Source organism: Centrocercus urophasianus, unplaced genomic scaffold (genome assembly GCF_019232065.1).
Source record: "Centrocercus urophasianus isolate 14NV4802_14NV808 unplaced genomic scaffold, USGS_Curo_1.0 seq_11, whole genome shotgun sequence".
Taxonomy (NCBI): domain Eukaryota; kingdom Metazoa; phylum Chordata; class Aves; order Galliformes; family Phasianidae; genus Centrocercus; species Centrocercus urophasianus.
The window spans coordinates 45,172,200-45,197,395 of record NW_024884253.1 but is presented as its reverse complement, the minus strand read 5'-3'; the positions used below and the strand labels follow the sequence as shown (position 1 = coordinate 45,197,395).

Sequence of the window (25,196 nt, the reverse complement as noted above, 5' to 3'; positions counted from 1 at the left end):
CTCACTCGAGTTCCCCTTGCCCACATCACTGGCTTTACCCTTGTATTAACTAGCTGTACGAGAACCAGTGTTATGTTCACACTGCATTTGCGTATCTGTGTGCAAGAAAAACAAGCTGGAGACTTGAAGTCACACAGCACTCAACTGGAGATTTACAGAAAGCATGTTGTATAGCTCTAAAAACATGTCCAGCTAAGAGATGTCTGAGTCAACTTCTATAAAAAAGAACTGAGGAGGAATGCTAAAAGCTTTCTGAAAAAACTCTGTCTGAGCTGACATGATCAGTATGGAGTTGGAGAGCAGACAGGTTGATGAGAGGAAGCTTTTACTGAAGCAGTGAATTACCTCATTTTTTCCTTGCTGGAATTATTAGAATGCTTCATCTAGAGACAAGTTAGAATTTAATTTGAAAATATTATTCCTTTAATAGTCAGTATTAAACTTCACTCATCATATTTTATCATACCTTCATACTGCTTAGTGGTAATTTTATACCAGTGCCAGCCTGAGACAAGCTACAAAATCAAAACTGATTCCTCTGAACTTAAACTGTAAGCTAAGATTTTGTGAAGTAAAGAATAATTCTTTAGGAGCTACTTTGTGCTATAAAATCACAAGTTTTCCTTCTTGTTTTGAAAGCTTGTGGAAAGAACAGCAGTTTCTGAACCATTTGATATCTTGTCTTTATGGTCTTCTCTTCCTGAATGTTCAGGATTTCTTTAAAATAGTCTATTTACTGTCTTTGAACCCCTGAGCTAGTGGATCTGAGTTGAGTAGGTGCTGTATCATTATTCCCTTGATCAATATATATTAAAAAAAAAACAAAACAGCATCAGATTGTGAAAAAACCCATTTGTTAATGGAACTGATAAAAAGAAATAATACTAATAAAAATCTTGTAAAGATTTATCACTTGTTTTGGTTTTATTTTATTTTTAGGTTTTTGTCAAGCAGGCAAGGATTTACGATTAGTATCACTGTGCACGGAGCAAATTGATATCCCAGCAGGCTTCCTGTTAGTAGGAGCCAAGTCTCCAAACCTTCCTGAGCACATTCTAGTCTGCGCAGTCGACAAGCGGTTTTTGCCAGATGATCATGGAAAAAATGCACTTTTAGGTAAGAGGTTTTTTTTTTTTCCTTCATACCATAACAATTCAGAGAAAAAGGTTGGTTCAGAATTATCTGAAGTCATTTCAGCTGATGACCTTCTATCAGAAATATGTTGACAAGAGGCTTGTTTTTATTAAATGAAATCTATAGCTGAACCTGCCATGAAAGCTTATTTTGAAATAAGTCCCTGATTCCACAATTAACCACAGTTGAAGCTGAATGATTTCTGTGTGGGCTGAAAACAATTGTTTGCCTGGCAGTGTGAACTCTCCAAGTACTCTTTACTTCTGCTGATGCTTGCAGCGCTTTCATTAAAGAAGAAATATGCTCATGCAGCTGTAGATGATGAGCTGTTTTTCTGTAGATTAATGGGCAAATTCTGCTCTTCTCTCCAACAGGGACATAGTTTTCAATAGGAGCTCTGTTGTCAATTTGGCTCTCAGAAACTAATACACAGATTTTGATAATACATGTACATCACTGGTTACCTTTATGAGCTTCTGTATTTTAATACAGGAATATTTCTTGGTCACTGAAGAAAGGCACCTGGATTTTCCTGCCTGGCTTAGAATTGCTGCACATTTTAACAGAATAGTAAAAGTGATGTAATGTATTTTGGACCTATATCCTGTTTTGAATTTCTGTTCTCACTTCTCACTGTACTGCCTAGCATGCATTCAGAAAGACTTTCAATGGAGAAGAAATTACAGTGAAGCATAAATACCCCTTCTTAACCACACGACTCAAATTCTGGTCCGTTCTAGCAAGATTTTAATAACTATTGAAAGCACCTCCTCCTCGTACTTAGGAGCTTTAGTATTACTTTTCCCTTAAGCCTATTTAAGATTCTGTAAACCTTTGGACCTGTGGCAGAGATTCCACTGGGGAAAATTAGATGGGAAATAACTATGTGATGTGTCCTTGCTGGGTGCAGTTGGGGAGGTGAGGTCATGGGGAATACCCTGGTGTTTATTGCTATAGGAACTGCTCACTCCCAGTGAACAGGGAGAATGGGGAGAGTTGATCAGTACAAGCTATCTGATGCACAGAGTGCTGATGTTCAGTCTGATCAGATGTGGTAGCACTAATCATTGTGAGTAAGCTCCCCATCTCACGCCCAGAGCTTTGTATCAATTATTTGTCTCTGATGTCATTGATAAAGAGCCTACTGACTCACAACTGTGTTCTGGCATTGCTGATGTTACGTATTTAAATAACTCTGTGCCTGTGTAAGTGGTACACAGGAATTGACTGAGTAACCTTGTGAGATCCTGATGACTGTTTCTGAAAATTGTAGCCAATAGTTCCTATGGATTGCAAAGGAGAAGGGAAGAACCAATTAATTCCTAGGATAAACAAAATGAAGAAGTGTACTTCTTGGCATCTCTAGCAACATGATGGTAAAATGTGATAATTAGGCACAATTAGGCTAAAGACAATAGCCAAATGAATTAGACTTCTATGGAAAATGCATTTTGTCGGACTGGCAGACCGAATATCTTTTCTTATAAAACTGTGAGTTTAATAGGGAAAGCATGGGAAACTATTTTCTGAGGTGCCTAGCATTGTAGTAATTATAATGAAGATGAAAAATTGCTTCTGTTGTAGATCTTGATCTGAGAAATGAAAAACAAAACAAAACACAAAAACAAAAGTAAAGGATTTCTATGAGGTATTTATCAGCCCTGCTCTATTCTAAATCGTTATTGAAGTTCCGGAAAGAATATTAAGTATTTTTTCGTTAAAGATTGAAAACAATTTGAAGATTAGTGGAGTGGCAAATAAGCCAAAGGATTCTAATTGTTCAGCGCTGGGTAATAAAGGAAGTGGATTTATTCAAGCAACAGGGATTTTAAGGCAGGCTTATTTTAGAATATCTCTATGCTTTGTTCTAGAAGATTCCAGACTGCTGCACTCTGTGTACAGTACTGTCCTTGATTTCCAGTGCCATTCACAGCTGTGTCAAAGGTCCTCAGTATATGGTATATATACTGAGCTGTATATGGTCCTCAGTATAGACCCAGGCCCCCGCATTCAGTGCAAAATTTCATCCCATTTTATGAAACCATGTCAGAAACACTGCAGAAAAGTAGCCTTCTGCCTGCCTTGCTCTTAAATATGTTTGTTTTTTTTCCTTTGGTGAAAGCTTGTATAAGCTTATACAAGCCCTATCAGCCTTAAATGAGTGGTGTTAAGTCTTCGATATTAAAGATGCAAGGTCCACCTTTCTTGGAGAGTGCCTTGCATGAGGAATCTCAGAAAAAGTCACTAGATATTAGGTTAATTTTAGTCCCACAAAGTGTCTGTGCATATCATGGATTAGGCACTATTTTGAGAGAGGGAAGGAAGCAGTTGGATTGGAACCTGTGGTTTTTGAGGTAGAAATGTAGAACAGAAATGGGAGATCTTATGGAAATTTTTTTCTTGGCATCATAGCTTCTCCCAACCTCACGGTTCTTTGCTCTGGATGGAGTTGAACAGTGGTAGTGGAATTTTGGCCTGAGTTAGTGTGACCTGAAAATATGGAAGAGTTTCAGAAGGATAAAGACTAAAATCTGCCTGTGTTTGGCTGCTGCTTGACACGTGTGCTGAGCAGTGCATTTGTGGTAACTATCTGGCTGATGGCATCTAGGCACTCTGAACTGGATGTGCAGGTAGGGTAAAGTGGTTTGTTCCTAGAAGCTGTCACATGCTGTTCAATCTGTGCGTACCTTCTGCTTCATTCATGCAGGATTTTCTGGGAATTGTATAGGCTGTGGAGAAAGAGGATTTCGGTACTTCACAGAGTTCTCTAATCATATCAACCTGAAGTTAACCACTCAGCCAAAGAAGCAGAAGCACTTAAAGTACTACCTAGTAAGAAGTTCCCAAGGTGTACTGTCAAAGGGACCTCTTATTTGCTGGAAAGGTAATGAAGGTGCCCATTCACTTGGGGTTTTAATATTGTATTAACCTGATGTTGAATGAAAAAATGAAAGTTACTGCTGGAAATGTATATGTTAAAAAGAAAGGAAAATGAATTTATTTTCTGATTGAAAGAAAAATTCTCTACGATTTCTTTGAAGTCTGGATTGTGCCAAAGAGATTTTTTGTATCTTCTTAGTAATCACACAAATAGAAATTGTCGTCTTCCATCTCCCAGTGCTTCCACTGGGAGTGCTAAATCTATCCTTAAGATATGCAGTCACCTAGGTAGAAGAAACAAGATTCCTCCATCTGTAATTCTTTCCCGTACCTAAAACAAGATGACTCACAGCAAGGGCTCTGGCACTGGCTTTACACTGATATTCATCTTAGCAGGTACAATTCAATCTGGCTAATGCCTGAGGATAGCCAGCACATCATTGTATTAGGAAAGCTCAGCTCACTGACTGCAAGGAAAGGAGATTATGCACGCTCGTGCCATCCACTGGGTGTTTTATACATGGGCTTACCCTCTGCCTCTGCAGTATTGTAAACAAATCTGCTAAAGAGATGACATTTGCAACCCAAAGGCAAGGCAAGGGGGTCTGGTAATTATGGATGCAGGATTTTTGAGCTAGAGCTGTCTGAAGTCTTGAGGAGAGAACAGTTTACCTACTCATTGCCTGCTAAGCTGGTGTATATGCTGGCTGCCTATTTTCCTCAGCCATTTTTGTCACTCAGTAATGACAGAGTTCAATCCGGTGCCTGTTGTTCCAAGTGGATGAGGAGAGGAGAAACTCCACAGGAGAACTGACACACATCTGAAGAGTCACATCCTTATGTGAATGGCAACAGGACACCAGAGAGATGATTATCACTAAACTGTATGAGTAATTACAGTAATGTATCAGTTTGTGGTTCAAAGGGGTCCTGTCTTTGTTTTTCTTGATTACAAGTATAATTATCTACTACTTCAGAGTGGATGTGTTTTTCATCATCATTTTTCACAAGAACTACTGAAATTTAATTTGGTAGTCTCTTAAATACTAAATACTGAGAAAGAAACCCTTCTTGTACACAATTTTCCATGAATTGTGGAGAGATTTGTCCATGCAATACAGTACAGTCTAATGCACTACTTAGCAGATTGTTTTGTTGGAACATTTTGTGCAGCCTGGTGATGTTCATATGCAAGACCATTGACAACAATCACTTAATCTTCACTTGGTTAGAAAGTGTAATCTGCAGTCATGCATTTTGTTTCGTTGTACGTAGATTTTTTTTCATCGAAGGCAATAATTAGGCTACTGGTATTCTGAAATGCAAGGAGGGAAATGGAATCCTTTCCCTGAACCCCCTGATGATCATGCTATTGGGGTTGGTGTATGTCTTGGTACATACCGTCAGGGCTAGCATGTGTGAAAAGCCATTTTAAACCTTGTTTTAATCACAGATGTGATGGTGTGGAAAAAGTAGGTACAAGGCTAGCTTTTGGTTATGTGTTGTCTGTATGTGTTTTCAGAACCTACAAAACTTTAGAAAATTGACCAAAAATTGACCTGCTGGGCATTATTTTGATGGTCTCTACCCCTGTATTGGTACCATCCATCTAGACACCCTTCACCATTTATTTACGTTAATGCTCTAATCAGAAAAGAAATGCTGTTGAGCATCCCAATCTCTTCAAACAAAACCTGTTTAGATCTTAGTTTTAAAAAAACAAACAGATTAATATGAGATTTTAAAAGTCATTTTCTCCTCCCTCAACTAAGTTTTCATCCAGACAGACGTTCCCAGAGATGGGATCTCCCTGAAGATTTTCTGGATGCATACAAACAATCTGAGTGTCAGCACAATTTTCCTTCTAAAGGGCAACATATGATGGTTTGTATAAAGATTGTGCCACATAGCATTTCCTGGGATATGTCCAATACCTTCAAATCTCTTGAAGGCTGAGAGTTGAGGGCTCTTGGCCATTTTGCAGCATCTGGTCTCTATTTGTCTGGCACTCTCAGTGGCCCCTGGGGAGGTTTTCTTAATTAGAACACAAAGTTGACTAAACTGCTTGAGCTGTATTTTCATTGAATGCTGCCATTTGCTGCTGTTTGTTGTATGTGCTGTGTGTATGCTTTTAACATTTTGTCACCTTTCACCACGGTGTTGCTGAACTTTCTGGCTGGAAGGCAGACCTTGTTAATATGTACTGTAGCTGCTTCGTTTGCAGAATGTAGAAGCAGGCAATCATCTGCTGCTAGCCTCTCTGCTAAACCAAATTCTGCGGTGTCACCGTCCACGACCCCAGAGGGTGGATCAGCTAATGGATACAAATCAGGGTTCACTCAGACAGGTAGGAGCTGAAAGTGCTATAAAGATAACCATTGGGGTGGTAAGTTACCTCAGATATTGTTGGTTTAGAGATGCCATAAACAAGTGAGTATTTACTTTGAGCCATGTATAGATTACAGCTGGGAGGATACCTTTTGGAATTTGCTGTGGGAGAGATTAAGAGCCAGATGAGGTTGAAGACGGACTTGTTCTTCATAGGAGCAGTCAATGAAAAAGCATTAAATGGTCTTTTGTTTAATTTATTTTATTCTATTTCCCTGTATTTGCTTCGTTTTGTGAATCTCAAAATATTTGAATTATATATTTACAGCCTTTATAGCAAGATCCTTACTTAGTGTATATAGACCAGGGTATTTGCCTAGAAATGGGAAAAAAATTCTCCTTTGGGGCTGAGCAGGACAGTTATTTACTTATTTGCTTATTTATTTATTTTCACATGGGTAGAAGTAAAAATTAAAGCATTTCTTCTTAAAATACAAGCTTTTTTAACGTTATTTGAGCTCTATTATGAGTCTCATGTGTGCTTTCCAGTTCTAAAATGCTATTAACGACAGACCTGACTGAGGAGAAGCAGTAAAAATCAAATGGATGTTGGCTGACAAAGGAGCAGCATCATAAATTAATTTATTTTTCAGAAATAGCTAAAGAGCTTCTCTTTGACTTTTGTTTTCTCATTGTTTCATTGCAGCTTTATCTGTGTTGTATGCTTTTATGTCTGTTTCTGCTATTTCTTGAAAAATTAAAAGCAGAAAAAAGCTTTCTGTTTGGTGGCTATAAGTGGCTGATATGTATGTGCCACAACAGAAATGCCTTTAATGGAGGATGAAATGCAGATGAGAAAACAAGCTTGTTCAAATAGAAAGAAAAGTAAAAATAAATTTAAAAAAAAAAAATTGAAAAAAGCTATAAGTGCATAACAAACAAAAACTGAACATAGGTCTTTTAATGGAACTGCAGTCACTAACCAGTATGTTCAGAAAAAAACCTTTCTCCAAGTGGTCAACCCTCCTTCTGATTAGCAGGCTGTGTGCTTTAGGCTTTTATTAGAATGAAATGAGAGTATCATTCAAACACATCTGCATTTCACTGCATGATCCATTGGCTTCTAGAGACTGGTGTGAGAACTGTGCAGATGCATGATAACCTGTTTATTTGAAATAACAAATGACACAATATTTAACGCAGTTTTGTCTTCTATTGTACCTGCCAAGTTAATAGATACACCTTTTATATACTGCTTTCTGCTTATCACTCACTGTGATTTTCAGTCTGCTTGGTTTTTATGTGTCATTGTTTGTACACTTAGGTCACAGTTGCCTCAGACCTTTTCATCTTGTTCTGGGTTATCTTCTAGTGAAGATAATGCCACATCCATACGTTTGAATTCCCAGTGACCAGGAGAAGGGGGAAGGGCACCTTTTTTCCTCTGGTGTGAATTCTGACATATGTTGCCCATAAAGGTCTGGCTGTTGCTCTCCTTGGATTGCATAGCTACTTGCACTTCAGGGTGGATGGCATGTTGTTCTAAAATGGGAGTACACGTTAGCAGGTTGCTTTTTAAAACTGTTTGCGGTTTCTTGTCAACTCACCCATTTTTCCCTTTAAACTTGTGTAAGTATTTCTGTCTTTGCCTTTGTAAGGCATTAGTTAAGTCTCCATCTCCTAGAAGACACCTGTAGGCAGGCAGTCATGTCAGAAATTGTAAATTCATGATAGAAATTAGAGCGCAGTAGAATTTTGAAATATCCTAGTTAAACTTGACAGTGTGGTATGGCTGTGACACTGTCCCTTGTTCAGAACAGCATGGGAAGATGCAGTTCTGGGTCAAATGAGCTGTATTTTAATTGGCATTACAAAAGTGTCTGAAACTTTGAACAGCATCAAGAACTCCGTTTAGGCAGACATGCAAGAGATAAAACTTCAATTCAGGTGTTTAAAGGATGGTAAACAACTAGAGACCAAGTTTTATGATAGAAAGATAAACTAATAAAAGGTAGTACTACAAGTCCTGCTTAGGTGTCAATGTGATGTTTATACATATACCAGCCACCTGATTTCACACATAAAATGTCAAGAAATGTATTAGAATTCAGAGAGTGGGAGAAAACAAACAAAATAATAAAAAAAGACCAGTGTTATCTTGCAAAGCCTTTGAGCTAGCAGTCTGGTGGCCTTACGGCATTTGTCCTGTGAACGCGGACAAGGCTTTCTGCTGGAGCAACCCTATTGGCTCCTGTTTTCTCCCCATCTCAGTTGCTTGTCTGGCAAAACAGACTCTCCTCCTCCCATCCTTCCTCACCAAATGGTGTGTCGCCTGGGGAGAAATGTGTTTGGCAGATCAAGTTGGTCTTTGCCTTCTGTTTTTTTTTTTTTCCCCTGGCTGTTTTACTAGGACATCTGTAGGTGAACTTAGCCTGTTTCTTGCAAACAACTTTCTGCACAGATGTTGAGATAATGTTCCTTCACCCTGGGAAGAAAAATTTGGATTTGCCAGTGTATCAGCTTCCCAATGTTGGATTTTTCTTTGAAATAAATTTCAGGCATGAAATGCCTAATGTTAGCATGCAGAGAGTTTCTGAACCTGTTATGATTTATATTTTTATACCAGGCAAACTTAAAATTTTTTTTCTTATGCAGATTTTTTTTTTCTTTTAGATTTTTTTCTTAAGTGTTTCTTATGCAGAGTAACACTTTTCATAGCCTTATAGATAATAGGGGTGTAAGCTGATCTCCAGAGGTTATGTATTTAATTTTTTTATACCCAAAGTCAGGCTCATCTTAGTCTGGCGAAGTCTGTAGCATGTTCTTGAAAGTCTCATGGGACAGAGATTCCAAAGCCTTTTAGGCAGCTTTTTCCAAGTGCCCATTCGCAGTGCTTGCTAGAGACAAGTCACACCAACTCTTTGTCTCAGCTTTCTCATCTGTAACACAGGATAAATATGTTTACTTGCCTATCTCACAGGTGTGTTTTAAGGAGCAGTTTTGAGAGCAGACTCCTTGTACACTAAAATTATTTTTCTGCTGGTATGTGAAGACTGAGTATTCTAAAAGAGATCTATCCTGCGTTTAGTATATTATTAGATTCTACAGAAATGCCTGGTAAATGTTTGTTACAACTTTTGTAAGATATCTTTAAATGATTTTTTTTTTTTTAAGTGTAAAATAGTTTGTGTGCATTATTTGCAAAGGTGTATAGATAAATGTACATGCATGGTTGTGCTAATATAGTACAAAGCATAAATACTGATATTTAGTAGTTTTCAATTATTGCTTAGTTAAACATCTTCTTTTCTCAGATTCTTCAGTGTTCAGTCCAGCAAAATCATCTTCTGCTATTAATTTAAGTGGACCTCAAGACCCATCTCGGAACAAGAACATTGTGAAACCTTTGGCTTTGTCAGTGCAGCTTGTAGGAAAGACATTTGCTTCAGGTAGCACTTTGCTTTTCAGGACAAATGAAAGCCAAGGGAATTATCTGCTCTGCGGCAAAGAAATAAGAAAATGATCTTAGAGATGGAAAAAAGGAAGGAGAAAGTTCACTAGTATTTTCTAGAGTCCTCACATTCTTTCATTTCTCTGGACTGAGATTATCCGTGGCCATTCCTGTCTCCAGACAGAGCCACACTTTGGCTTTCAGATTTGACATTCTGATAGAAATGCATATCATATCTCCCTTGAACTTGCTAAGACATCTAAGAGAGTGGAAAAGTCACCCCTTGATCTGACTGTGATTCTTGCCACAATAACTGAGACCTGTGTGCCTTTTGTAGTGGGTATAGTTACTCCAGATGCATTTTGTGGAATACAGCCTCACTTAAAAGAGGTTTACTGTATGTGCTGTTTAATTGATCATTTCTGTACTGTACATTTAATAAGTTAGAAGTATCAACTGTGGCACCTCGACCCCTCATTTAGGTACTCTGTTGTGGTATTCTGATCATTTATTAATTTATCTAGTTAGCCCTTTAAACGATCAAAATTATCACAAATAATATAGGGAAATATATTTTTTCCTTATTCAAGTATATGTTTATGTTTACTTGGTTTATATATGTGTGAGCATTATGTTTTGTACATAGTGCTTTATTTTTGCTATTTTATGTACATATTACTGTATTGCTCCTCGGCGATACACTGCATTGAAGAAATCATTAACACGGTTTTGTATAAAATACCAGCAAATTCTATATTTAAATATTCCAGTATATTATATCTTCAGTATGCTAGTACTTTTTCTCTCTTTACTTGAGTAAGAGAATTCATCATGCAGGGGGAATTACTCCCCACCCTTTTCTACTTACTTTTTGTAATTAAGCCACATCCGCCAGATCTGTCCATACTGGATCATTGACATGGGAGTACAAATGGGGAGCTCGCAGTGGGCAAGTGCTGCTACTCCGATTTTGAGAGGCATGGTTTGCCTCGATAATGCTTAGGACATGCTGCACAGAAAACTCTTACATCTCCCATGCTAAAGCTTCAGATGAGAGTCCTGTAGTGACTTAATGAGCATGGCATGTGGATAATTGGGAGAAAAATAAGTAGATGAACCAGTGAGACATAGAAACCTTTATGAACTGAATTTACGATGAGCACTTTTTAAAATTCTGGGTGTCTGAAAAACATTTCACAAGATTACCGGTGTTTTTTTGTGTGTGTGTAATCTTTTTATTCTGGCAAGGTTATTTTGGACTTTTTCTTCATACAATTTTTTCTGCCTAGAAATGCAGATGTCTTGTTTCAACGTTAAGATCTTGAAGCCTGTGTCCAAATTATCCTCTGCTAAGTACTCTTCATGCTTTCAGTCAGGCATCTCGCCATATTCTTTTGTGTGTGCATGCTGCTGTATTGTTTTGTTTGTTTGTTTTCAAGATTGTCTCAAGCCACACACTCTGTATTTTATTATACTCAGCTCCTCTTTCACTGCATGCCACTGATGGTGCTAATGGAAACACTAATGGAGGAAGAAATAATGTATTGAATTCTACAGTCTCTCGGCCAATGCCTCACTCAACCTCTCCTAGCCCTGCCTGCGCAGCTGGAGACCAAGGTAAAGAAAACTCTGCTCTGTGTTTGTTGTTTTTTTTTTTAAGCTGCAATGTCTGTTGGACCTGAAATTCAGGATTTGGGTTTTCTTCCCATCATACTGTTTCTGCAGTTCAGTCTTTACATATGCATTTGTTTTCTGATGATGAACGCACTGTAGTTTTTAACAGAGATGGCAGGGTTTCTCACATCGTAGTCTGGCTTTGTGTAAGTCTAGGTGTAAACCTGAGGAGCTCTGTAGTGTGAAACAGCTCAACCCTATTGTGAAATGGAAATGTAGGCTGGAGTCAGGTCATTCAAAAATGGAGTTTGGAATTAGTTTTTGCTTTTCTTCACAGCCTCAGTGTCCAATTCTGGACCACCGAAGAAACGTCATCGGGGATGGTCTCCTGGATCCCCAGTACCTCCTCCTGGTTTAGTGGTACCTGTTCCTACGATTCGACCGTCAACTAGAACAGGTAAAACTTGAATGATACAGAGATTTCATTTGCAAAAAGCTATATTCAGGCAGATCAGCAGCCCTGTACTGCTTCGCTTAAGATTTGCGCAGAAAATATCACTGAGCTTGCTGTTAGTAATTAAAGACATCGTGGAGAGTTCTTCAGATGTCCAAGAAAAACACACAATTATTTGGTTTTCGTTTCTGTAATCAAAGATGGGAAAGCAAAATTCTTGATCCTTCATGAGGAAGAAAAAAGGAAGATGAGAGTTACAAGGATCTAATGTTACCTAACTTCCCCAAATGTAACTCACTTCTTCTGAAATTGTGCAGCTGTATGAATATCTGAACATATTTGAAGGCTTTCCATTAGCCTTCTGCTTGAATGTGATGTTACCATCTTGTGTGTCATTCTGCTGAAACAGCACACTTGGTTCTCGTACAGGAAGGATGTATTTATGGAATTTTGGCCTGACACAGGATGCTGATATTCCCATTTTGGGTTAGAAGGAGAAGTCTGTGAGACCGAAAGGCCTATGTGTGGAAAAGCTCTAGGAGGGACATATCACAATATGAAACAGGATTAAGTATATGCATGTGTGAGTCATCATTAATACACATCAGTACTACTTCACACATGACAACTAAAAAAATTGTTTACTGTTTAAGGACTTTGGAGTTGCGGGAGTCAGAATAGTTTGTAAAGGGGAACATGCAATTACTGATCTTTCTGTAGAGTGGGAGAACAAACACATAAGGAAAGGAAAAAAGCACGAAACATTTGTTGTCATGTACAACCTATTTTTAATTCTTCTTTGGAAGATTTGACAGATCTTCCAGTTGACAGATATCTTGGAATTTATTTTCAAACGTATTTATCGTGGGAAGAAGGGTTACATTTAGAAAGGGCCATTTGAGCAGTTCTACATACTTGAGAACCTCCAGTCAGTCACAGCTGTTTCCACAGCTGAAGCATATGCATGCATACATTCATTTATGCTGTCTGTGGTGTTTTTCTGCAGATAGCATTGTTTGAAAAATCTGTTACAAACAACCAAAAGAAGCCTGAGAAACTCTGAAGCAGGCCTCACACCGATAAGACATGACAGAATCTTGCACTTTGCTTCTTTTTACATGTGACAGCTACTTTTGCACCTTCTTGCATGAATAGCTGCTTAAGGACATCTTTGGGATTTTGACTTCTATTTTCTTGTCTACATATGTTCTAGGTCCTAAGTCAGGCCAGTTGCTTCCCTTTTACTGAAAGATATTACTGAGATGGCCTCTGCCTTAGAGATGGCCTCTTGGCTTAGTACTTGGCTTTGTTTGCAGATGCATATTCAAACCTGTGCTTTTCTCCCTCATTCTCACCAACAATACTGTGGCCAGAAAAGTTTTATTTTAGGGGTGGGGCTACAGAAGGGTATAGTTTCTTAATTTAAATTACTTAAAGATATAGCAGGAAATGCAGAGGCCTTTTGAATTTTATTACAGTTTGTGATCTGCAGTTATTTTTTTTATTTGTTCATATGGCCAAATCACAGTATGAGCCTTTTAGTAATGGAAGCTTCTCTTTTCTTTATTTTATAGAGCCTCTTTTGTCAGTCCCAGTTCCTCAATCCATGTTAACTGGAATTTTACAGCCTCAACCCATCCCAGCAGGGGAGACTGTAATTGTTCCTGAAAACCTGCTGAATAACTCGGGAGTCAGACCAGTGATTCTGATAGGTAAGTTTTACACTGTGGAGTCAAATGCTGCATTTTGAACAAATGCATGTTCCCCTACGAAAAACTGTTGCTTTCTTTTTTAGTTTCTTTTTCTTGCTTTTTGCATCTAGTACAGTATGTAGTCTTTCTATCATGGATAATTTGCTTTAGTTGCTCAACACTTCAGATTTGAAGATAGATTTCTGAGAGAACCTGATTTGCAAACAGGTCCTGACCTCTGGCCAAGCTGAAATTTTGTACAAGTGACAATTCTGTAAAATCCAAGAATAGAAATATTTCCGTATAATGGAAACAGCTTTCCGGTGTAAACAACTTACAAAACAAGAACGTATTTCCTGCAGCATTTGTAGTTCAGATCTCAAAGCCCAAGAATTCCACACGAAAACCAGAAAATTGATGTGATCTGACTAATCCAAAGTGAATTGTACTTTTTGTCTTTTATAGTCTATAATTACTGTAGGCAACTGAGATAACAGATCAGACTTTTAAAATTGTTTAGCTATATGAGTACATGGTTATCCCTTAGAAAGACATTGCTTTTACTGCAGAATGTGACTCATAATGTGAATATATTCTTCTCAAGCTGAATAATATAAGCATAAAATATAACAGAGATAAATTGGCCAGGTCTGTGAAAATTGTGAGGACAGATTTTATTTTTAATTCTTCAAATCTCTTTCCAGTCCAGCACAGTACAGATCCTTATAAAGTATATAAAGTATACTTTATAAAGATATAAAGTAACTTCAGTGTTAAAAGAAAATGCTTGTCTGTATAATCTATGGGATGGTTTATCATTCATGAAGAAGTGGAGAAGTTCTCAGAGTCCTCACCTGAACAGATAATCTTAATACGCATAATTTCAAAGAATTAACAGGTTTATCTACACCAGTAAAACTATCAAGGTTAGGGTTACACTTCTTTTGGTTTGTCTTGTTTTCTAGAAGTATATTCTAAAGCTCTAGTGTAGTGCTTTAATGTTTTCAGAGAAACATTTCATTATTAAAGATGAGGTTGTCTACAGTTATCAGATTAAGTGCAAATTGAATGCAGCCCTTAGGCTCTTGGAGAGCTGCCAATGGAGTCCTCAGCTAGGCTACATGTTAGTGTCCCTGAGAAACAGAGTCCTATTAATAGAACAGAACCAGATGTACCCAAATGGATGGGTTTGGCAATATCTGTGCAGAAATTTTTTTGAAAGGAAAACATTGTCAAGGAAAAGAATAGAGCCTATTCTCCTCTGCTTTACCTGACAGAACACCATGTTTATTTGTTGATACTTTTTTAACTGTTTACGAAAACAGAAAGAAAACGTGGAAGAAAAGGGAAACTAATCAAGATGATATGGCAGCAGCTGAATCAATTCTGCTGATACTGATGCTGCTTTTGTAACATTAAGATCAATATTCTTTTGCGTCCATTGATTTTTGGGTTTCTGCACACTGTATTATGGAGAATGTGTAAAAGGTCAGGGTAAGACCCAAGCAAATAATATTCTCATTTGTATTTGAATAAAAATAATTATCCTAATATGCCATTGCCCATAGTTTCTGCAAATCTGTGTGATCATTCATTGTTTAAAAAAAAAAAAAAAAGGTTAAAGGAACAGTGGCCTATCTCATTTATTTTGTTAGTAATTATAATGTTAAGAGCAGTCACTGATGCAGCATATGTGGCAAGGTAACATGTAGGAGAAATTTGGAAATGTATACATTGTACATGATTTCATGTAGTGACATATCTTGTGAATTTCTGGTTTTTGTTTTGTTTCTTTTATGAAAGGTTATGGCACTTTACCTTATTTCTATGGCAATGTTGGTGATATTGTTGTAAGTCCCTTGCTGGTGAATTGCTACAAGATTCCACAGCTGGAAAACAAGGATTTGGAGCTCCTGGGTTTGACCAGCAGTCAGCTGCTAAGCGTGGAGAACATGATACTTTTAACTATTCAGTATCTTGTCCAACTAGGTAAGCAGTGTGTCATAAGTACTTCAGTTGTTATTTTTTACTGCCCTTTTTCTCGTCACCCTCTCTATTATGTCTGCTTCAATTTTCTGACTATTTTTCTGTGCCTGGAAGAGGTAGGTGGCTCCATCTAGTGTGTGTGTGTGTGTGTATTCCCTACTTTGAATATCAGGTTGAATAAGAGAATTTTAGGGCTGATACTGCTTCTGCTCTCCATATGGGGATTGACCAGGTCACCTTTGTGAAAACTGATCCTCCTTTGCAATGCAGATAACTCATTTGCTTAGGGTATCAAACCATCAGTTACCACAGCTCTTTCTAAAGACACTTGGTCTGTTTTATTTAGTTTTGTAACAAATGCTAGCAGATGTGTGATGGTCATCATTGTTTTGGTGACAGCACCGTTTACATGAAAACCACATTTGTTATTCAGATGAAGGCGAGTTGTTCAAAGAATATCTCATTCATGTAAATGTATTTGAAATGGATCCTTTGCAAATTTGAAAGCAAAGGAGGTTTTATTTCTCTTATTACGGGTCCAGACATTTTTCCCTGCCTTAGATAAAAATATAGTAGTGTCAGCAGTAAGGTTTTAGAAGTCAAAGAAATGATGCAGGACATCTTTAGGAAGCTTCTCACAGCAGTTTTTGCCTTAACTTCTGTATTTGAAAAGATGCTATTTATCATAGAGGAGTGTGAAGTGACTTTAGTGAAGATCACACTCCTTTTCCTGTACTAGATTCCTGTTAAAGCATCTGTAATACGTGATGGTGTGAAATGTGCAGACATTTCAAAAGGAGTGCAACTGGTGATAACCCTGTAATTTGGGAAATAAATGTGCTCTGTGTCAGTTTAACCCGTGTGTTCTTATGCTCTGCTGTTCTCTGTTGATGCAGTACTGTTACAGACAGGAAGAATGCTATCTTCTGTGTTGTAATGCCCTAAGTGACCTGTTTGCTTTATTTATCATTCTCTGCTGAGAAATACCCTTAATAGCCCATTGTATGCCAGGCTGGAACAGACAAAGCGTTTCTTTTTCTTTAAAGGGTAAATGTATTTTTCTTGCTGTTCTTTGACTGGGCTTATATTTGTTATTTGAGGTTTTTTAACCTCAATGGAAGGTTTGTAGAGTTTTCATTTTAAAAGCAGCTGATTCGCACAGTTTTGGATTGGTAGAGGCAGCTTGCAGACTTCCTTCAGAGGGACATGTAGCCAGCTGATACAGCACTTCTGATTAGAAATATTTTTTTATTGAAGCCTATGGAATCAGTGAGCTTTATTCCATAAGTAAATCCTGCCTTAGGAGGTGTTTTGTCTGTCCTTGCTGCAGGCTGGAGCTGAGCTCAGCTATGTCTAGTAAGCAGTATGCCTTCCTAATAAAGAAATTCTTTTGTTAGCAGGTGTTGGGTTGGCTAGGTGCACAAAGCTGAGCTGTTTTCTACTGGGCCTTATGTGGAGATGGGCATTGGCACTGTGAGATGAAAGAACCTAATGAGGGGAAAGTTGGAAACGTTCTGAAGAGTGTGGGGATCAAAACGTGGCACTGGTTTTGATCGTGCTCCAAGCTGAAAACTGTTGGAGTCCTGACAGTTGCACTGAACTGTAGACTTCATCCAATCTGTAAAATCAAAGCAGATTAAAGATGATCGGAGGGCAACCATGTCCCAAGTTTTTGATGAGGAGAAAAGACAAATTGCGTACGTAAATAGTTCATTCATGTGAACCTCTTTCTTGAGAAAGGTCCAAGAAGCTATTATGTCTTCTGGAGTGTATTACAAAAGCATATGATAAGGGCAAAGATCAAAAGACAGAAGAATGACATATCCTGAGCCTTGCCTAATTTTTTCATATCTCATTGATCATGTAAAATATCTGTGCATAAAACTGTATAGGAGTGCAGATCATATGTATATTATTTATAAAAGTTCTCCTTTTTGGTAATATATATATATTGCCAAAACTATATACTGTGTGTGTGAGAATTTGTTTCAGACTCCCTGTGAGACCATGGCAGCATTATTAATAGTAATAAAATGTTGTTAAATTTTCTGCAACCGAGTGAATGATCTCACAAGCAGTGTTACAAATTAGCGTAAAGCACATCTCTAATACTTTAATTTTGAATCTACTATGAAGGCAATTCACAGTTAAAGCTGTGATTGTAAGCCATAATGTTGCTGCAAATAAATTGTGCTGACTGATGAAGGAATGACATAAAAATGATGAGGAAATGTGTTCGATTTCAGTGACGTTTATTGTCTTTTTACTTTACTTCATCATATGCGACCCTAGGGTCTCTATTTTGAATTTTCAGGTGGAGATTTCTGGACTATCTGTTGACTACCAATCTAGATTGATAAAATCCTTCCTTCTCAGTTGAATCACTTTGACTATGTTCTTGCTCAGGGCAAGAACCAGCCTCTGTATTCTGTGAAAGGGATACGCAGACACCCACACCTCATGAGGTTATCATAGCAATGCTCCCAGCCTTAGATGGCTAAAGGACTATCTGGGGTACACAGTGAAGTGTGTGTTCCCAGAACTGGATGGCACTGAACTTAAAGAAGATGCTTTTGAAAACATAACTACTGTAATGTCTTTCTCAGATGTGAATTGTATATGTGAATTGTATATTCCTTAGCAGTTTCATTTTCAAAAGTCAAGATGATCCTTTGGGAACTCGCTTCTGTAGAGAGGCTTTCAATGTTTCCGTTTACTTTAGAACATTTTATTTGTTATGGCTGATACGTTGTAGATGGAGTTTTTTCTGCAGAAAGCTGTTTATTTGTCTATTGACTAACATTTACTTTTGCTACTTGGAAATTTTCAGAGGTGCTTCCTTAGGAAGGAAAATACTTTTTCCAAAAAAAGAGAATTATAATGAGAGAGAGATGTCCGTCTGTGCTCTGTAGGCCATAGTGTCCATGTGTTAAATGATGTTAAAAAGTTCATCAGAACTTTTCAGTTTGCAGAAAAAAATGAAGACAGGTTTGAATTCAGAAGTCTGTAATTTTTACCATGCTATGGTAGGTAATTGGTTGGTGACATTCTCCATATTTACTTCTCAAAAAGGCGAAGTGACAACAGACAGCAACGTTTACATACCATGTACTTGTGTTATTCACCCACTCCCTGCCCTTCTTCTGTCACAACCTTTGTTTTCTTTTTTCACTACCCAATTTGTTTCTTGTATTTGGCCCTGAGAGAAAACATACGAACAAAAAAATAGCATTTCACATGTTGCTGGTATTTATGCCCCCCTTTTTGTCACAGAAAAGCAAACTGCTAAGGTGTAAAGCTCTGTCTCTTTTGCACAGACATGGAACCTAGGCAATTTAAAGTATGGTTACTTTTTGCTCTGCATTCATGAATATTTGTAATCTCTTCCTGGGTATCTCTGGCTGTAAGATAATCTTAGTGAGCAAAATGTTGTTTAAAGCTGAGTGACTGATACTGAGATAGGATGACTTCTGTTTTCCCATTGAAGTTTGCAATATAATTTACAAGCTCTGAGGAATGTAGATGTAAAGTTGTATGTACATATGCTGCTTAAATTTACGAGCTTGAAAATTTGCTATATCAAATTATAAAAGAAGAGGTTAAGCATATTCTTTTGCATCCAAGTTTAGTTTACTGGTATGAAAAATGAGGAAAATCGACATGAAGACCAGTGACAGGTTTTGTCATACTGCATGGCTGTGACTAGACTGCAAGGATTTGCATTTTCTGCTGTAAAGACATATAGAGGGAATGTGATTAATCCTTCTGTTTCAGGCACTTGCTTCCCCTCCCCCTTGTTTGGGCCACCATTTTCTGAGGGTAGAAAAGCTAGGAATAAAATGGAATACCTTGTTGACAGAATAAAATAAAGGGACGGTGGGAGAGAAAGTACAGAGGGAGAGGGGGGATTCTAATATGAGAAAGCAAGAATATGTCATGCAGGTTGATATCCACTGAGTAGAGAGTGGGTGTTTACATTTAAAAATACTGTGAAGGAACTTCTCATGTTGAGACAGACAAGAGTTTATTTCTGGTTCGTTAACATTTTGACACGAGGTACTGTTTTTCTGTTTGTTTTTGATGTAGGTCCTGACCAGATACCCCTGAGGGAAGAATTTGAGCAGATCATGCTGAAAGCTATGCAGGAGTTCACTCTGAGGGAGCGATCCTTGCAGATGAGTGCACAGTGCATCTCTGTGTCACCAGCTCAACTCCCCTGGCTCGCTAGGTTAATTGCCAGCGTGTCTCGGGACCTCGTGCACGTGGTGGTTACCCAGAACTCTCTGGCAGAGGGCATCTCAGAGACATTGAGGACTCTCAATGAAATGAAACATCAGCAAAAGCTACCAGATTACGTAGTTGCCATTTGTGCATCAAAGATGAGAGGAAATGAATTCTGCGTGGTAGTCCTGGGTGAGTGCAGTTGCAGTACACTGAATGCATTTTCTCAAGACATTGTTCCAGCTTTCAAATACATTTTGTTCTTTTTATTCTCCTTTGTGTAGTTATACTGCAGTGTGACAGTTCACTGTTCCTCCGTCAAGACTTGGTGCACTGGTGTCCATAGGAACCTAGAAAAACTACTGTACGATAGTGGTTACTACTCCTTGAGAGGCCTGAAACTTTATTATTTTTGAGGCAACCTTACAAAATATCTTGGAGTGACCCAGTGGCAAATTAGTCTTTCTTTCTCTCTTTCATGTAACAGCTGTGCCATCTTTCATGGTAGTATTGGATTGACCACAGTTTTCTGCAGGTCACTGTAAAACATGATATTATTTTACCCTTATTTTACCCTTTTTACCATGTTGATTTTTAGATTCCTCATTTGTGATTGGCTCTGACATCTGTGTGTGCATGTGTGTATCTGGCTTGGAGTGAATTTTGACTTGTCTTCTCTCCTTAGTAAGCTGATAAATTAATAATGTCTTCTTTTTTTTTTTTTTTAATTTCCCACACTGAGGATAATTATTTTTTCATTTTTAGCCAAAATCTTCCATTCCATCCAAGGTACAAACATTTATTTTGCATATTATTTATTACCCAAGGTGCGAACTTATGGGCAACAGCTGGCAAAAGGATATACTATACGTATATCCAATAGTTCTGTCACTGTCACAGTTCTTTTGAGACTGGTCTCAGTCAGTGGAGGTCCATCACTGAAGGTCAACGTGCCTCTTAACTCTAGAACAAAAATATTGTGTTGATGGTGCACTGTGTTATAGATGAATCTTACTTTTTTTCCAGGTCAGTATCAGTCTAGAGCACTTGCAGAAAGCATGCTTACCAGCAGTGAGTTTTTGAAAGAGATCAGTTATGAACTCATCACGGGGAAAGTTAGTTTCCTGGCATCACACTTCAAAAATACTTCTCTAGGTGAGTGATCATAAGAAATAGAAGTTCCAATGAAGGTAATGATCGTGTAATTTCTTTGGGGTTGATGTTCAGCAGCTAATGCATGCATGCACAAAGATAGCTCTCCCTTCTCCATTGAGAGGCATTACTTTTTTCTCTTCACTGAATGAGTGTAAAGAAGTGCTCATCTTATCCTTCATCTGTGTAGTGACAATTACTCATCCTTTGACAAAATGTTTTTAACACTGTTGATACTGCTAAATGTGGTAGGTATGAGTGCTCTTGTTTGTATTTTTAGCATTGGCTTGAGGCTGTTTTATAGTTTGTGTTTCTTTGTAATCATCAGATGTCATGATTAGCTATAAAGGCACAGAACTGAGATTATTCAGCTGTGACTTTTTTTTCTTGGAATTGATTTAACTAGCAAAATCTCCTTTCCTCTCTTCCCTTTATTTTCAGCTTCCCTTCACAGATTTTTATATCAGCTGTGTGAGAACATATGTATGTCATTTTCTACATCATTTGTCTTAAAGTGTTTCCAGATAATTTGGTGTTGTTAATTCTTAACTAGGTGATGATTTGGATAAGCTGCTAGAGAAGATGCTACAGCAGAGAGGGGAAAGTGTCATTATTCCTTTTAATGGAGATGTGAGTGAGTGTGTCTCATCTCAGGAGGCAGTTGCCATGGTATCTACACAGGAACCAGGTAATGTTTTTACATGCAAGATGTGAAATAAGTGATCAGGTTTTAAATGTCAAAATGCATATGCCTTAGAAGAGTCTGAAGGCTGCAGTCACTGTGCCAACCTTCAAATACTAAAATGCCAGCTGGATGTAGAAATAAAGGAGTCTCTTGGACAGAAAATCTTAGTCATAACCTTCAGTAGTGCTTACCACCCTGTGTTTGATAATTCCAAAGTCAAAATATATGATCTTCTGCTCTGCAGTAAGCAGAGTACAGGAGGTGTCAGCGTGGACTTGTCTGACTCTTGTAAACCTGGGAAAGGTGTGTAGTCTTCGGCTTAAGGCAGAGGGGAGCTGTGTTCTCTTCCTAATCTCTCTAGGTGTCTTCCTGTATTTTTTTTTTTATATTCCTCACTTTCCACGTTTACAGTGGAAATACTAATATGTGCTACACAGTTGTGCCTTGGGACTTTCATTTTCCCATATTTTCAGGAAAGTTTTAAAGATCTTGGATTGAATGTGCTAGGCAAGCACAGCCTGTTTTCTTACCTGAGATGTGTACTTACTCAGCATGCATGGTGAGATACTTACATGCAAAGGATGAAGCAGAGTTGTCTGTCTAAAAATGTTAATTATCATTTTTCCATTTTGGAATTCTTTAATTACTCAAAGTTTCAACGAATTTTAATCACACTTTCCTTTTTGTATGACAGCAGTGGTAAAAGAAGATACGTTGAGCTGCTGTGAACACCGAGATTGTTCTAGGTCTAGTATCAAAGCAAATTCAACCTCATATAAAGCTTTGCTTTCCCTGATACGAAGGTATTCTCATGGTTCACATTAGTTAGCTAGAAATAATAGTCTCAGTGTTAAATCTGAACTAAAATAAGATGGTTTATAGTCTCCACATGGATCAGAAGATCCAGTTAGAGTGGCAGCCAGATACCTTGTTCTGGCACCTCCAGAAGGATAAGCCCTAAGCTTCCTCACAGAACTAATTTGAAGTGAGAACCATCTTTTTATTATTTTATTTTTCTGTTGTCTTAGCATGTAATGATGTACAGCGATGCTTTTTAAAACCTCCATGTTTTCTCAAACAATTACTCTGAGTTAGTTTTGTCTTTAAAATATGGCTCTACAATGACTGAAGCTATTGGGGATCAGCCTGAGTAAAAAAAAGAGAGGTAAGTTTCCTAGGCAGTGAGTGGGACCTTTCACCCAAAGTAGATCTGTGGAAATAAGCACTGAGGCAGGTCTGAACAGGAGATAAACACGCATACATCAACACATCCATGTTTTTTTTAGAATTGACATACCAGTTTTGCCCCCAAATACATTCAAATTTTCTTGCATATGAAAACACCTAATAAAGTGGCTTATTACTTGAAAAAGGAAGTACAGTTCTTTTGTATTAGCTTTGAAGTAGATCTGGGTTTATTTGTATGTTAAAGATTGTTCTTCTAGGAAATTGTTATGATACACAATCTATGAATTTGGGTTTAATTTGTACTAGGAAAGGTGATGTAAACAAAAACTGTATTGTTACTGTGGTAAATACTGTTTACTATTAGTAATCTGCAAGATGCAAAAGTTCAAGGCTATTGAAACTTGGATTGTTAGGCGTAGAAAATACCAAAGTATAGGAACATGCTTTTTCTTTTAGGCATATATCTGAACTTTCATATTTCCTATAGAAAAGTCCAGTCCCCCCAGCTGGTACTCTGCAGCTAGTACTATATTGATCTTTATGAAGTTCAAATTAATTTAAGACTAAAATCTTGTTAAAAATGGAAAAACCTCTAAACAATTTTTTTTTTTTTAAAAAAAAAGCTCCCCACTTCAGTAATCTACTCCTTAATTGTTTTGCTTGTCTCCCATTCACAGTATACGTTAGTATCAGACAGTGTACAGATGTATACAAACATATGGCTGTCTCAGTGCTCATTTAGAGTGAGTGAGCTCAAGCAATCGGAGTAGAGCTGATATATGAATGAACTCCCCAGCTGCCCTGCTAGAATGTTTTTGGCAGAATTATCAACATGAGCTCAATTTCCTCAGATTAAGATGTGTGGTGGTGGTTCTCTTGCCGTAGTGCCCTGAGTACAGCAACCTCAGCACCCATGGATGGTTTTCTTGGCAGAAGGGAGCAAGGAGGCTTCTGAAAGAGAACTGCAAGCTTCAGGAAAAAGATTAGGGATATATAGATGTCTCTAATATATGCATACTATGTATCTGTTGGTTCATTTACCAGACTGCGTATTACTTTGTTGGCACTGAGGTTTCCTTGGGTTGTACCCTTAAAAACCCTCAAAAGGCATTTTAAGAATAGGATTTCTGTACTCGAGGTCATTTGACAGATAATCAAGTTTTGATCAAAAAAGGGAAAGGTGATGTTTGTGATCTGTGTTAGAATTTATTCTGGTGAGTTATTCTTTTTTTTTTGATGATAGAGAGGACACTATTTGGTTGGTCATGTTTACTGGGGGGGTGGGAAAGTAAACATGTTTCTTGTGTTCTGTTTTTTCTTTTTCCAAACAAACTAGATTTGGATGTTGATACCTTCCAAATTTACCAGCCACAGCTTACAGTTGCCAGAAAGCTCTTGTCCCAAGTTTGTGCTATAGCAGACAGTGGCAATCAGAGCCTGGATCTGGGCCACTTCAGCAAAGTAGACTTCATTGTTATAGTTCCTCGTTCGGAAGTCCTGGTGCAGCAGACCCTGCAGCGGATCCGGCAGTCAGGTAAAGGGGAGGGGAGAGAAAAGAAACTGTTAATTCAGAGCAAATATGTGATTGCTATTAGGTGATATCTGATATAAATGCAAAAATAAGCTACACTAGCATGTATTTTGTACACCCTATATTAGCTTTTTTAGTTGGTATTATTGATGAATTCAAAGTATATTCCTTTCTCAGACTAGACTCAAACTGTATCACGTAAGCAAAAAAAGAAATTCTTTCAGAACTGAGGAATGTTTGACTTAGTAATATTCAGCTGTCAAGAGAAAATGGGGTGGATGGCTGCAGTTGTTCAGATCTTTTATCACCTATAATTGGTAGTGCAGTTCATTCTAGGTACACATTTGTTCATATATTCTTGTGTACTGAGCACAGCGATAGGTGCAGGAAACTCTTAAAATAAATGAGTGGGCAGTGCACTCAAATTAATGAACAATAATCACTTGCTCAAATGGTGAGTTTTTATGTCAGGCTCTTTATCTGCACATAGCTGATACCAAATGCTTAAAGAGCACGAAGTCTTTAGGAGGCAGATGATAGAATGACCCTTTTGAGAATGACCCTTTTGATTCATTCTGTTATTGACTGATGTGTGCCCAGGAAAGTGTAGGAGTTTCTCTTCATTGTAGTCAGTTTTATAGTCCCTCTCTGCATGTATTTTTTCTCAGCCCAATACTATTTTACTGCTAAAATGAAAAGAATGAAATAGATTACTTGAAGTAGGCGTTACTTTTCCTTTTCTAAAATGATGGCTTGTTGTTCCCTTTCTTGCTACTTCAGACATTTTATTCACTTAATCATATGTGTGTCATAATAATGCTCCACATTAAACCAGAGCTTGTCTGATATCTGTTAAGTGTTTTACATTTAGTTTATTTTAT

General features: G+C 37.8%; 1 protein-coding gene across 15 annotated transcripts in view; it reads left to right on the top strand.

The window, feature by feature from the left end:
• GREB1L (GREB1 like retinoic acid receptor coactivator) overlaps positions 1–25,196 on the top strand; it is a 128,561-nt gene that overhangs the window by 77,197 nt on the left and 26,168 nt on the right. For 10 of the 15 annotated variants that reach the window (XR_006171969.1, XM_042838790.1, XM_042838815.1 and 7 more), the window contains 12 exons: positions 940–1,116; positions 3,842–4,018; positions 6,224–6,361; positions 9,657–9,791; positions 11,273–11,410; positions 11,745–11,864; positions 13,436–13,573; positions 15,356–15,541; positions 19,625–19,951; positions 20,786–20,914; positions 21,465–21,599; positions 24,121–24,318. Coding sequence is in view for 14 of the 15 variants with exons in the window: in XM_042838790.1 (XP_042694724.1) it covers positions 940–1,116; positions 3,842–4,018; positions 6,224–6,361; positions 9,657–9,791; positions 11,273–11,410; positions 11,745–11,864; positions 13,436–13,573; positions 15,356–15,541; positions 19,625–19,951; positions 20,786–20,914; positions 21,465–21,599; positions 24,121–24,318 (1,998 nt within the window). In the remaining variant the exon portion in view is untranslated. The remainder of the gene's footprint in view (positions 1–939; positions 1,117–3,841; positions 4,019–6,223; positions 6,362–9,656; positions 9,792–11,272; positions 11,411–11,744; positions 11,865–13,435; positions 13,574–15,355; positions 15,542–19,624; positions 19,952–20,785; positions 20,915–21,464; positions 21,600–24,120; positions 24,319–25,196) is intronic. The other 5 variants (XM_042838868.1, XM_042838840.1, XM_042838824.1 and 2 more) reach the window with 3 other exon arrangements.